We start from the raw sequence: 12,251 nt of genomic DNA, 5'->3' as shown, positions 1-12,251 counted from the left end.
GGGTGAAGGAGCGGAGAGGGGAGAGGGATGGTGGTGCGGAGCAGAGGCGCGCCCGCAACACAGCCGCAGCAGGCAAGAGCAAGAGCTGATGCTGCACCGTCCGCCGAGCCAACAGCGGCAGCAAGCGCCTGCGCTCTGAAGTGCCGGCTCCTCTCCTCGGCCCGCCTCCTCTCCAACGGCGCTCTCCGCTCCCGCTCCCGAGCCGTCGAGCCGCCGGCGCAAGATGCACCCGTTCCTTCTCTTGCCGCTCGCAGGAAAGCACACGGGCGCAGCGTGCATGATCGCCATGCGCCGTTGGCCCGCCGCGCTCTGTTGCGCCCCGCTGCATCTCGGGCGCAGCTGCACGCGCCGCTCGCGTGGGCCGCCGCCGCAGCACTGCAGCCGCAGAATAAGCATCAAGGCTCACGGCTGGGTGGGCAGGGGCAGCCTGCCTTAGCCCTGCTGCTCCCAGGCGCAGGTCCTCGAGGAGGACCACTCTGTCTCTGATGAAGTGCAGGCGGCAGGCGGAAGGCCCCTGGCGAGAGGGGGCCTGCTTGTGGCTTGATTGCCCGCCCTGTCGACGAGGGGCGCCGACGCCGATGCCTCGCTCCCTCGGCCGCCTCAAGACGCACATCGTAGCATGGCTCTGATCGCCACACAGCATCACAGAGCACAAGCATCACACCTCGCCGTGCTGCAGCATTGCATTGCTTGCTACCGGAAGCACTCGACGCGGCGGCGCACCAGCTCGCGCGCCACGCGCAGCTCGAGCGCCTCGGAGACGTCGAGCGTGGCGCGCAGCGCCGGCCAGCCGCGCGCGTCGTCGTCGGGCTCATCGAAGAGGGCGCGCGTGGCCTGGCTCAGCGTCACGCCGCGCGCCGCCTCCGAGAGGCCGAGGCGCTCGGCCGTCGCGGCGGCGGCGGCGGCGTGGCTCGCCGTGGCGCCGGCCGTCGACGTGGGCAGCGAGAGCAGCACAACGGCGTCGCGCAGGCGCTGCCACGGCGCTTCTGGGCGGCGACCAACGCCGGGCAGCCGCGAGCCGGTCGCGCTGGCCGCCTGCGTTGCGCTGGCCGACACCTCGCGCACGACGGCGAGCCAGCCAGACGTGTAGTCTTGCTCGAAGCGGCGTGCGCCCTGTGCGTCGAAGCGATGTGCGCCGCCTGGCAGTGGCGTGTGAGCTGAGGACCATCGAGCGACTGGTCCTGGAGACGCACCGCTCATGACCACTCGCTCCACTACGGCGCCTGCGATTGCCGTAGCGATGGCACGATAGATCGGCAGGCACTGCACCGGCTGCAGCACAGGCACGAGATGCAGCAGGTGCGACGACAGCAGCGAGAGACTCGGAATGAGCGACGGCGTCGGCACGTCGGACGGATCATCCTCGTCCGGCGAGCCGTCTGCGCCGCTGCTGTCCTCCGTCGCGTCGGGCTCCACAGACACTTGCCGTGACGGGGCCGACGCGTCCCAATGCCTGCAGAGAGTGTCAGTGAGAGTAAGTGTGGACGAGCGTCGCACGCACCGCATGGAGTAGTCGCGCATCGCCTCGGTCGTCTCCGAGATGACCAGACGCTCGAGCCCTCTGCTCGCGCGAGCCGCCAGCTCGCCGAAGCGCACCTTTGCCTCGCGCCAGACGTCTGCATCTTCCTCGGAAGCAGCAGTCTTTGCCGCTGGCGCAGCTGTTGCATGGCCTCCGCCGAGTGGCCGTAGGGAGACGCCAGTGCGCATGCCGCGGCGCACCAGCTCGCCAAGGCTGGCGCCGTCGACCTCGCGGTCCTCGCGCTCGCTCCGCCAGGCGTTGCGCGTCTCTCGGGCTCGCTGCGCCTCGGGCGTCTGCAGGCTCAGATCAGCGCCGAGCTGCACCGCCGAGCCCTCGGTGCCGGCGCGCTCGAGGTGCGCTTCGATGAAGGAGGCCGACAGCAGCGCCTTGAGCAGTCTGCTGGAGCCGCGCAGCCCGCGCACCATGTCGGCCTCGCCCGTGTCGGATCCCATGCCGCCGGGCAGCGCACGCGCAAAGGCAGACGAGAGCGACTCGAACGCGTCGAGCGAGCGGGACAGCCGGCCGGCGTAGGTCCGCAACAGCTCGTCCTGGATCGCGAGGAAGCCGATGCGCTGCGGGAGCGAGCGCAGCGGCGCAGCACGCTCGGCGAGTGCCGCCTGGAGTGTGCAGATGCCGCGTGCAGAGTGTGTGGTCTGCACGCCAGCCGTGCGTGCCTGCAGAGCGGCTGCTTCCCACGTCTGTGGCTCGTCGTCTCCGTCCGTGTCCGCCGGCCCGATGGCCCAGGCATCGGGCGACGAGAGAATCTCCTCGAGCTGCTCGGTGGCCTCGGACCGCTCGCCTTCCAGCCAGGCATCGAACGTGGGTGCATCGTTGAGGAGCGTGTCGGCAAGCCGCTCTGCTGGGCCGAGCGAGGGCACGAGGCCGCGCAGCTCGTCGTCAAACGCCAGCAGGGCGCCCACTGTGTGCGCCAGAATCGCCGGGCTGGCCTGCAGGACCTGCCGAGCAGCCTGCGTCTTGACACGCAGCGGCACGAGAAGAGCATTCACGAGCTCGCGCGGGCCGACGCCAGCATAGCCGCCGGCAGAGAAGAGCTCGAAGACGGCGCCGCGCGGGGTGAAAAGCGCAGAGTGCAGGCGCAGCAGCGAGGACATGTGCGCCAGCGCCCACTGCGGCTTGTCCAGCCGGTTGGTGCTCTTGTTGCCATCAAAGTGGTAGGCGAAGCGCGCCAGCAGCGGCGCGCACAGCACCTGGGTCGCGAACAGGGGCGCGTACGAGACGGCGCCGGCCGGCTCCTCGCTGGACGCCTCGTACGACGGCGGCGGCACGAGACGTGCGCGCACGGCGACGCGCTGCAGCCGGCAGAGGCGCAGCCAGGCTTCTCGCACTGGCGGCGCAGCGAGTACCTCCGCACCGGTGCGTGTAACCTCGCCCCGGGCCTCAGCGACCTCCGCTGGCGCTGGCGGCCAGCCGGCCTGGTCCAGCGCAGTCTTGAGCCCGTCTTCGAGCTCCGTGCGCAGCCCCGAGAAGGCTGCGTCGCGCTGGTCTACCAGATACTGCGCTGCGGCCGGCGCGATCGTCTCGAGCTCCTCCTCGTCCGCAGCGCAGGCCGCGCGAGCATCTGCCAGCAGCGCACACAGAGTACGCAGCGCCTCCAGGCGCGCCTTAGTGCTCTTGCCGGGCACGAGGACGGCATCGCGCAGCTCGTCGGCGCGCGCCAGGAGCGTGAGGTAGAGGCGTGCGGCACTGGCCTCGGCAACGTCGTCGCGCTGGCGCAGCAGCTGTTGCAGCGGCGCGTCGGGCGCGGGCGTGCTGCGCGACAGGCCGGCCTCGGCGTCAGCGTCGCCCGCCGGTGCGTCGTCGAGGCCGAGCTCGGTGCAGAGCTCGAGCAGCGCATCCTCGGCGGCCTCGAGCTGCGCGGGCAGCTCGGCGAGTGCGGCGCTGTGGGCGCGCGACTGCTCCTGCTGCGCTGCGAGCTCGGCGAGCAGTGCACGGCGCGCAGCATCGAGGGCGGCGCGGTTGGCGGGCAGCGTGGCCTGCTCAAGCTCGACGATGGCGGCATGCAGCTCGGCGCTGCTGGGCGCGCCGCTGAGGAGCGGGTGGGCGAGGAGCGCTGCGGCAGGCGGCGGCGCGGGTGCCAGCGCCTGGAGCAGCGTCGCCATGCTGCGGCTGCGACGTGTGGGTGGATGCGAGGGTGGATGCGAGGGTGGATGTGGAGCGGAGCAGAGGCGGCGCGAAGGAGCGAGCGAACGCCGCGATGCGTTCGCGGCATGATGCGCGCGTCCGTGCACCGCGCCTCGTCTTCTCCCGCGGCCGCTGCAGCGCTGGCCTCTTTCCCGACCACATCCAGGCAAATCGCAAGCAAAGCTCAACCTCGGCGCATGGGCTCGTCGGCGGCTGCGGAAATTCCCGTGCTGGACGAGCCGCCGTCGTATGCAGACTTCCGCGTGAGCTCCGCCGGTGTGCTGCTGCGGTGCGAGCTGACAAGGGGCGCAGAGGGACTTCCTCGAGCCCAACCGGCCATGCCTCGTGCGCGGCCTCGCTGAGCACTGGTCTGGCCGGCAATGGGTGCATTGCTCCTCCTCGAAGGCTGGCCCGCTGCATCCTGCCTTCGCCGAGCTGCAGCGCCTCTACGCCGCGCACACTGTGCCGCTCGTCCAGCCTGGCGCAGCCGCGGAAGATGAAGAGTGCCGCAGGTCCGCGCTGCTGCCCGAGGCGATCGCGCAGCTCGCGAAGGGCCAGCGCGGCTACATCAAGGACTGGCATCTCGTGCAGCAGCTGGCGCCGGGCGAGGCGCCGCCCTACACGACGCCCGACATCTTTGCCGACGACTGTGCGTGGCGCAGAGGCACAGCTTGAGAGGCATTGCTAATGCTGACAGTGGCGAAGGGATGAACAACGTGGAGCGAGGCGCGGACGACTTTCGCTTCTGCTACGCGGGGGTGCAGGGCAGCGGTACCAGTCTACATCGCGATGGTGAGCTGCGTGGCTGGCCTCGCCGAAATGAGCGCTGACCGCCGGTCTCAGTCTGTGCGTCACGCTAGGACGCAGAGCAAAGGAGAGAGCTCACACAGCGCGCAGACACGTCCTACTCGTGGTCGACGAACCTCGTCGGGCGCAAGCGCTGGCGCTTCTTCCCGCCGGAGAGCGGCCCAGGGCTCCATCGTCAGTGTCCTCGCTTGCGGCTGCCGGCTAGCGCTCACGCCCGGCACAGGCTTCCCTGACAACCCCACCTCGGAGCTCGCGTCGTCCATCGATGACATGGACGCGCGCCATGCTCGTGGCGAGCTGGGCCTCTTCAAGGCCGGCAAGGCCGGCTGGCACGCCTGGGCCGCGGTGCGCGGCTCGTGCACCGAGTGCACGCAAGAGGCGAGGCGTGGAAAGCTGCTCTGCTATCGCTCTGCTGACTGACACATCACAGGAGGGCGAGACGATTTTCGTGCCGTCGGGCTGGTTTCACGACGTGCTCAACCTGACCGACTGCATTTCAGTGAGCATTGCTCTGCCCATCTGCTGCATAGTCTGACACCCTCCAGCTCAACCACAACTGGATGAACGCGCACAATCTGCCGTCCCTCTACGCCTCTCTGGCGCAGGCCGTCGACGCAAGCGCGGCGGCGCTGAGCGACGTCGAGGAGCAGCTGCGCGCAACGAGCGCCGACGAGGCGAGCTGGCAGCGCGAGTGGTGGTCCATCGTGCTGCAGCTCGTCGCGGCCGATCAGGGCTGGGCGTGGGCGGGCTTCTGGCGCATCGTGCGGCGAGCGCTCGAGCACGCGCCCTGTGAGGTGCGTCCTCGAGGGATCCTCCTTGATGCCTGCTCACGCTTCTGCCAGGCTCGCTTGCGGCCCCCAGACGCCTTCACGCACGCCCGCGTTCGCAGCTGCGTTGAGGACTTCGGCCGCCGTGCGGAGGCCGCCTGGGTCGACGAGAGCACACGGGCGGATGTGCGACGCTGTGTTGATATTATTGGTATGCAGGGCAACACAGTCGTCCAATGAGATGCTCGCGCTACTCATGCGTCTGCCTGCGCCGAGTCGTCCTCGCGCACCATGGCAATGACGTCGTCCATGCCGTCGGTCTGGATGACGCCGAGCTGCCGGAAGCCGTGGCGCGTCCAGAAGGGCAGCGCCGAGCCCGTCGGCGCGGCGTCGAGGTAGATGGGCAGCTTCTGCGCGCGTGCCTGTGCCAGCACATGCTTGAAGAGGAACGTGCCGGCGCCGCTGCGTGCCGTCTCGGTGTCGACGCAGAGAATGTCGAGGTCTATGGTCTCTGTCAGCTGGGGTGCAGGACCACTGGAGCAGCGCACTCACGGACGTGCTTGCGGTCGTCCATGTACTTCTTTGCGTTCATCTCGAGGCTGTGGAAGAAGGCGTCGTGCAGCTCGGGCTTGGCGTCCGCCGGCCACGGCAGCGGCTCGGCGTAGTGCGGCTCGGGCGCGTCGTAGCCGCCGGCGTCGACGATGCGCCACTGCGTGCACGCAAGCACCTCGCCGTCGTCGGCGCGCGTGGCCACGTCGAGGAAGGCGTTGCGCGGGTCGGCGTCGCGCTCGGCTAGGCGGCGTGCCAGCTGGGCGTGCCGCAGCGCCTCGTCGGCCTTGGTGGGGCCCGAGGGGAGGATGGGCGCCATGATGGGCGTGAAGTTGGCGCTGAAGATGTGCGCCAGGCGCGGCAGGTCGGCCTTCTGCGCGGCGCGCAGCTGCAGCGAGAGTGCGGCTGCCATTGTGTCTTGTGATGGTGGTCGGAAGACAAGCGCCGGTGTCGCCGCTGCTGGACGTCATCCGGCGGCTGCCAAGAAGTTGCGAAGCTTGCGGCCCTCCACGCGAGCTGGCCCGCGGCACGGCAGCTGTTCCCACGCGGCTCGCCAGACCCTCGCCGCCAGCGTCACGTGCGGCGCGCGCGCGGATGCGCCGGGTTGGCTGCGCCGCCAGAGGCAAGCTTCCAGGCTGGCTCGGCCCCTCGCGCCGGCCTCGCCTTCGCCATCCCCACACCACCGCTCCCGCCCGCACGCCCGCCGCCGCCGTCGCTCCACGCTGCACTAGAATGCGCTGCGCGGCCGGCTCATGCGCCCCCGCCTCTCCCCTGCGGCGCTGATCCCGCGCCGCTCGCCGGGCAACTCCTCCTCCTCCTCTTCCGTTCCCGTCGCCTCGTCCTCGGCCCTGCCTTCATCCTCTGCTTCCGCCCACGCCTTCTCCCGCGACGCTACCTCGCCGCTCTCCTTTCTCTATCCGCCGGCGTGCCACGTCTTTCTGCGCCGCGCCTCGAGCAGCAGCGCCGCCGCCCGTGCCGCTGCTGCCTATGCCCACGCCGCCTACGCCCGCGACGAGGCCGACGTCCATGCGCACGACGAGCACGTCTCGTCGGCCCTGCAGCGGCGCGAGCCGGGCACTGGCAACTTCTTCACGCGCCTCGCGCCGCCGCATCCTTCTGTCGCTGAGGCCAGTGCCCAGCGGCGAGCCGCAGGCCGGCAGCACGACGGCCAGGTGACGGCGGGCGCGCCGGATTGGGAGCAGGCGTCGGAGCTCGCGGAGGGCAAGGGCAAGGCGGCGGCTCAGCAGCCCGGTGAGATGCCGCAGGGTCAGGAAGCGGAAGACGCGGTCTGCCTCGCCGTACGGGCGCTGGTGGCTCAGGCCAAGCCTGTGAAGGCGGCCCGATTACTTCTTCAAGACGTTGCGAGGCACTCGAGAACAGACGCCGGTCATGCCGAAGCGCAGTCAGTAGCGATGCGGCAGCTGCACTCGGACGTTCTCTCAGCGCTTAGTGCCGAGATCGCGCTGTCCGACGCACCAGCGGCGACAGCCCGCTCGCTCGCTGCTCAGCTCTTCGAGGCTGGGCGTGCTTCCGCCTACTCCGAGGCTCACTACATGCGCAGCCTGCTGGCGCGGAGCGAGCTGCTGGGCGCCATCAAGGTGCTGCGAACGATGCTGGAGCGCGGTCACGCGGGCCGGGTGCTGCTGCGTGACCTCCGAGCAGCGAAGCGGAATGCGCCGGGCCACGACGCTGCGGTCATGGAGCTCGGCCGGCTATGCGTCGAAGGCCTGCTGCCGCTCGAGCAGGAAAAGGCGCACATCGCTCGCAATGCCTCGACGAGCATCGGGTGGATCCTGCGTTCGGTGGCCAGGCTCTGCTCGTCGCCAGACCAGCGCACAAGCTCGGCTGCGCGCCAGTTGCTCTCCGACTATGTTGCACGGATACCGCGCGAGCCGGTCGCTGCTGCACCGGGAACTGAGAGGGCTTCACGCGCTGCGTCGCTGCCCGACGCCTACACGCTCAACACGCTCGTGCATCATCTGCTGCAGAAGGGGCAGCCGCATCAAGTCGCCGTGGATCTGCTGCAGGTCTACATGGCGCATCGAGGCAGCCTCGACGACGTGACGATCAGCGTGCTGCTCCGCCGTGCGACCGTGCTGGGCAACCCGCGGCTCGCCAACGCAGCATTGATGCTCGGCGCTCGCGCCACGAGGAGACGCCAGCTCATCGCCAAGGGCCGCGCAGACTTGGCCGAGCGCGACGGCGCGCAGCTGGAGCTGAAGCAGACGACATCGCTTGGCTCGCAGCTGCGCGATGCGGTCAGCCGCGGCGACAGCTGGAGGCTCGTCGCGCTGCTGGCGCATGCTACTGCCACTGGGCGCTTCAGGCGCGCCGATCCGCCACCTGCGCGACTCTCGCGGCCGAGGCCGGGCACGCCTGCGCGAGACAGCCCGCCGTCGACGTTGCCCACGCAAGGACGGCTGCGCTCTGCACCTCCGCCTCGCAAGCAGGCGCGGCAGATCGTCAGGATCCTGTATCCGTCGCTGCACAAGTTCTCGCAGGGTGTACGCGCACGCCGGACACAGCTGGCTCACCTGCAGAGCGCAAGTCCCAACGCTGCGGAGCTCTTGCCCACGCAGCCGGATCCAGCCTGCGTCCTGCATCCGCACGTCCTGTCAGCAGCTCTGAACCTCTGCGCCAAAGCGGGCCGCACGGGCCTTGCCGAGCGCGTCTGGCGCCTCCTGTGCCAGACCGTCGGAGCCGCTGCAAGCAGAGGTGGTGCAGGCGAGCTGCTAGGCGAATCCGCAGCCCAAGGCTTGGCGCCGAGTCTGGCTTGCTACGTGCCGGTTCAAGCGGCGACGTCGATGCTGCAGGTCTACGCGCGCGAGGCACGCAAGGGCATGCCTCTGCACCTCCGCTTCCCTGCTCGCCGAGGCGGACTGCAGCGCGACGTCCGCGGCCCTGCGCGTCGGCAGCGGCTGGCCCGCACTGCTCGCCGACGATCAAAGTCATGGGCCCGCGGCTGGACGCCTCGCTCGCGCGGCTTCGCCCTGCCTCGCTGGCTTGCCGCACGCGTCTCTGCAGCCTCGATGTACCGCCATCTGCGGGCGCACTGGCAGCTCGAGCAGCACGCGAACGCTGTACCTGCGGCCACCAGTGCGAGGCAGGTGCTGCCGCCGCGACCTGACGCCAGGATCTTCGACGTGTTGCTCGACATCTTCGGCCGGCGGCCGGGCATGGCAAGACGCAGCTCGCGTCATCGCGGACGTCACAGCAGCCTGCAAGTCAGCGGGTCACCGACGCTGAGCGCCGACTCGGACGCTCCGCCCGCGCCCTCGTCGTGGCAGGATGTGCTCGACGACGACCCGAAGCAGGTGGCACTGCACGGCGCCTTCTTGCCACGGACGCTGGACCCCTTCCTGCTCCTCGTGCTGGCCGACATGGCTCTGCTTGGCATTCCCGTACCGCCCGCGTACCGCAAGCTCGTGGCCGGCGGGGATCAGCTGTGGAAGGCTAGCGAGTCGCATAGCGGCGGTGCCTGGCGCGTGGACGCGCGTCTGCGCAAGCGTGGGACGGACAAGAGGTGATGCGTCGGGAGGCAGGGCTAGCGGCGGACAGCCCACACAAATAGAAGCTAATTTTGCATGATGCGGATAGGCTGAGCAGGTATGACGAGACAATGGGTGTGACGGAGGGAGCGGTAGCAGGGCAGAGAAGTTTACGCGGCGGCGGCGCGCGCCTTCTTCTTCGCCGGCTTGCCGTTTGGCCTGTCGTCGGCGCCGTTGGAAAGCGACGAGGCGGCCGGCTCGTCGCGGACCGACGACGTGGGGACTGTCGCATCGACGCCGTTGCGCTCCTCCTCGTCTTCCCGCTCGCGCTTGAGTGCCCAGAGCCGCAGCGCCTCCCACACCTTTGCGCGCTCGCGCTTGATGGCCGCCAGCCGGCCGCGCACCTCGTCGAGGCGCTCGACGTACTCGCGCGAGTCGGCGCCCAGCTCGTGCAGGCAGTCGAGCGCAGCGCGCACGACGTCGCGCTGCTGGCCGACGGTGAGGACAGCCTGCGCCGGCGCCGGCTGGCCCTCGACGTGCATCTCGCCGATCGTCGCCGGGTCGGAGCCGAGCGGAATCGGCAGACCGGCGGGCGTGACGAAGAGCTCGTCGAGGCGCGCAAAACTCGGATTGAGCTCGTCTGACGTGAGGCCCGTGCCTTCGGCGCCGATGGCGTCGGCGTCGATGACGTGCCGGCTCGGCCCTGCGCCCGGGTTGCTGTGCTTGCTCTCGTCGCCGTTCGTCTCGGCTGGCTTCGTCTCGCTGGCGCCCAGCGTCATCTTGCCCTCGCCGACCTCAGCCGAGCCGAAGCCGACGTCGTAGCGCTCGAGCTCGGCGAAGGATCGGCCCAGCGCGCGTCCGAGCACACCCTCGCTCTCGCGCAGATCGAGCGCCGTCTTGCTCAGCGCTCCGATGTGCGGGTTGCGGAAGGTGTGCCGCAGCGTATGTGACTCGAGCAGCGCGCGCGCAGAGAGCACAGGCCGCAGCAGCGCCGGCGCCAGCGCGACCGAAGTGAGCAGCGGCTCGTCTCGTGGCGCTGGTGGCGGCGGCGCCGGCAGTGAGAGGTGCGGCGAAGGCGCAGATGCCAGCAGCGAGCGGACACCAGCGCGCTGGAGAGAGGCGATGCGCAACCGCACGCGGTCGTCGATCTGTGGCTCTTGTCAGCGCCAAGGCAGCATCCCATGCTCAGCGCGCTCACCTCTTTCTCGCCCCGCGCCTCGGTCCACGAGCCCAGCTTGCCTCGCCGCACCCAGCGCGCGCCCTCTTTTCGCTTCAGCTTGTTGCCGCGGTTGCCCGTGCGGTTCGAGTGGTCGTGGCGCTGCCGCTCCTCGTCCTCGTCCTCGCTGCCAGCCTCGCGCGAGGGCTGCGTCAGGAAGCCGACCTGCATCACCTGGCTGCGGCTGCCAGTCGGCTGTGGAGAGGACCTCGGCGATGAGGAGGCCGACGTGTCGGAGTAGTACGTGTGGTGATCGTTCGATGGCAGCGAGCTGCGACAGCACGTGTCAGCCCGGGCCGCAGTAGGCATACCACGCAGTCACTCACAGCCAGAGCAGCCTCGCCTCTTCGCTCTCTCGCGCCTGCGCTGCCTGCAGCTCGCGCGCGTGTTCACGCTCAAGCTCCTGCTGGCGGCGCAGCGGCGCTTCTTCCCGCTCGCGCTGCTGCCGCTCACGCTCTCGCTGCTCTGCGGCACGTCGCGCCTGCTGCTGCTGAGCCGACGCGTGCGACGACAGCGCTGCTGGCGACTGCAGCTGCTGCTCTGCCGACGGCCGCGCTGGCGCAGCAGGCTGAGGAGTCCGACTCGCCTGGCTTGGCGGAAGGGGTCGAGCGACAGCTGGAGCCGCGGCAGGCGTCGAGGGCGCCGCAGAGGAGCGCGACGGCCGCGCCACAGGAGGCGAGAGAACGCTGCGAGCGGGCGCTGTGCCGCTGGCAGCTGCGCTAGAGGTGCGTGCGCCAAGAGGCGGCGCCTCGAGAGGCTGCTGCGGAGCAGGCGTGGCGGCCGGCGCAGCGCTCGATGCCGACTCTGCGGCCTCGGGCTTGACAGGCCGAGTCGCGGCCTGCGATGCGTTCTCGGTGGCAGCGAGCGGTGCAGGCTTGACCTCTGCTGCGCTCTGCTCGCTGCCCTGCGCTTGGGCTGGCCCAGCACCCGATGCAAGCTCGCGCACCTTTGCTTCCGTCGCTGAAGAGCCTTCGGAGACCGGACGAGCATCGAGCACCGGACCGTTGCCCCTATCCGTCTCTGCTGAGCCCTGAGCGCCTGGCGTGATCGAGGTCGCAGCAGAGGCATCGGCCATCGCAGCATCTTGCGGCTGAGTGCTTGCTTCGGCTGTCGGTGCCGTCGAAGACTCGGCTTTGCCGGGTCCAGAGGCGCTTGCGGCGGGCACATTCGCCTCTGTGTCGGCCTGCCGCTGCGCACTATCACGGGCGCCGGTATCAGCACCCGTGGTCTGAGCATCGACGTCCATCGCCTCGGCAGCCGGCGGTGCATCCTGCGGCACGCCCGGCAGCGGCGGCGCCTGCGGGTTGGCCTGCGGAGCGGCGCGAGGCTGCGCAGGCGAGCCGGCGTCGCGCGCCACACTGGCGGCCGGCGCAGCGAGGGTGCCTTCGGCAGCAGCAGTACCGGGCTCGCTCGACGGCGGCGGCGGCGGCACGGCGGCGGCGCTAACCGACGCGGCTGTCTCCTCGGGCGCAGCGGCGGCGGCCGACGGCTGCGCAGACAGCTGCGTAGACGGCACATGCTGCGCCAGCGGCAGGCGGTCGGCCGTCTGCGCCGCGGCTGCGGGGTCGTCGAGCGGCGCAGTGGCCAGCGCCGGCTCGTCGGGCTCGGCGAGCGGCGGCAGCGGCAGCGGCACGACGTACGCGGCGCTGTCGGCGCCCGAGCCGGCGTCGGCGCTGCTGTGCGCGGGCGCGCTGGCGGGCGGCGGCGGCGGCGGCGAAGGCATGAGGAGAATGTGGGGCTGCGGCGCGCGCCGGAGGAGATGG

General features: G+C 70.5%; 5 protein-coding genes across 5 annotated transcripts; 2 read left to right on the top strand and 3 right to left on the bottom strand.

The window, feature by feature from the left end:
* Positions 1 to 212: 212 nt before the first annotated feature.
* On the bottom strand, positions 213 to 3,689 carry FA09DRAFT_362423 (hypothetical protein). Its single transcript, XM_025745469.1, has 3 exons — positions 1,502 to 3,689; positions 1,194 to 1,453; positions 213 to 1,139 (listed from the first exon to the last, which is right to left on the bottom strand). Exons 1-3 carry the CDS (start codon positions 3,637 to 3,639, stop codon positions 694 to 696), a joined length of 2,844 nt encoding a protein of 947 aa, XP_025596405.1. The 5' UTR covers positions 3,640 to 3,689; the 3' UTR covers positions 213 to 693.
* A 112-nt stretch (positions 3,690 to 3,801) lies between these two features.
* Positions 3,802 to 5,416, top strand: FA09DRAFT_311387 (Clavaminate synthase-like protein; the record flags this gene model as incomplete). The annotated part of the gene is made up of 8 exons (XM_025740661.1): positions 3,802 to 3,924; positions 3,974 to 4,310; positions 4,367 to 4,453; positions 4,556 to 4,642; positions 4,692 to 4,846; positions 4,899 to 4,967; positions 5,014 to 5,262; positions 5,311 to 5,416. Coding segments are annotated over exons 1-8 (1,155 nt in total), but the record flags the coding sequence as incomplete, so codon positions are not given.
* FA09DRAFT_331701 (hypothetical protein) lies at positions 5,016 to 6,225 on the bottom strand. Its single transcript, XM_025743143.1, has 2 exons — positions 5,788 to 6,225; positions 5,016 to 5,737 (listed from the first exon to the last, which is right to left on the bottom strand). The coding sequence occupies exons 1-2, from the start codon at positions 6,194 to 6,196 to the stop codon at positions 5,490 to 5,492; spliced, it is 657 nt and encodes a 218-aa protein (XP_025596403.1). The 5' UTR covers positions 6,197 to 6,225; the 3' UTR covers positions 5,016 to 5,489.
* A 231-nt stretch (positions 6,226 to 6,456) lies between these two features.
* Positions 6,457 to 9,376, top strand: FA09DRAFT_331700 (hypothetical protein). Its single transcript, XM_025743142.1, has one exon. The coding sequence runs from the start codon at positions 6,537 to 6,539 to the stop codon at positions 9,309 to 9,311; it is 2,775 nt and encodes a 924-aa protein (XP_025596402.1). The 5' UTR covers positions 6,457 to 6,536; the 3' UTR covers positions 9,312 to 9,376.
* Positions 9,377 to 9,442: 66 nt separating this feature from the next.
* FA09DRAFT_340677 (hypothetical protein) lies at positions 9,443 to 12,211 on the bottom strand (the record flags this gene model as incomplete). The annotated part of the gene is made up of 3 exons (XM_025744344.1): positions 9,443 to 10,420; positions 10,471 to 10,759; positions 10,815 to 12,211. The coding sequence occupies 3 exons, from the start codon at positions 12,209 to 12,211 to the stop codon at positions 9,443 to 9,445; spliced, it is 2,664 nt and encodes an 887-aa protein (XP_025596401.1).
* Positions 12,212 to 12,251: the final 40 nt, after the last annotated feature.

This window comes from Tilletiopsis washingtonensis, assembly GCF_003144115.1.
Source record: "Tilletiopsis washingtonensis strain MCA 4186 unplaced genomic scaffold FA09scaffold_19, whole genome shotgun sequence".
NCBI classification, from domain to species: domain Eukaryota; kingdom Fungi; phylum Basidiomycota; class Exobasidiomycetes; order Entylomatales; genus Tilletiopsis; species Tilletiopsis washingtonensis.
The sequence above is the reverse complement of the archived record's forward strand: the minus strand, read 5'-3'. Positions and strand labels throughout refer to the sequence as shown.

What these genes read in the sequence shown, in the direction of transcription:
- FA09DRAFT_331700 (XM_025743142.1), top strand. Translation starts at nt 6,537, where the DNA reads ATGCGCCCCCGCCTCTCCCCTGCGGCGCTGATCCCGCGCCGCTCGCCG.
- FA09DRAFT_362423 (XM_025745469.1), bottom strand. Translation starts at nt 3,639, where the DNA reads ATGGCGACGCTGCTCCAGGCGCTGGCACCCGCGCCGCCGCCTGCCGCA. An exon ending in ATGCGCGACTACTCCATGCG is followed by an intron (nt 1,454 to 1,501) that starts GTGCGTGCGACG and finishes CACTCTCTGCAG; the next exon opens with GCATTGGGACGCGTCGGCCC. An exon ending in GGAGCGAGTGGTCATGAGCG is followed by an intron (nt 1,140 to 1,193) that starts GTGCGTCTCCAG and finishes CGCCACTGCCAG; the next exon opens with GCGGCGCACATCGCTTCGAC.
- FA09DRAFT_331701 (XM_025743143.1), bottom strand. Translation starts at nt 6,196, where the DNA reads ATGGCAGCCGCACTCTCGCTGCAGCTGCGCGCCGCGCAGAAGGCCGAC. An exon ending in GGACGACCGCAAGCACGTCC is followed by an intron (nt 5,738 to 5,787) that starts GTGAGTGCGCTG and finishes CAGAGACCATAG; the next exon opens with ACCTCGACATTCTCTGCGTC.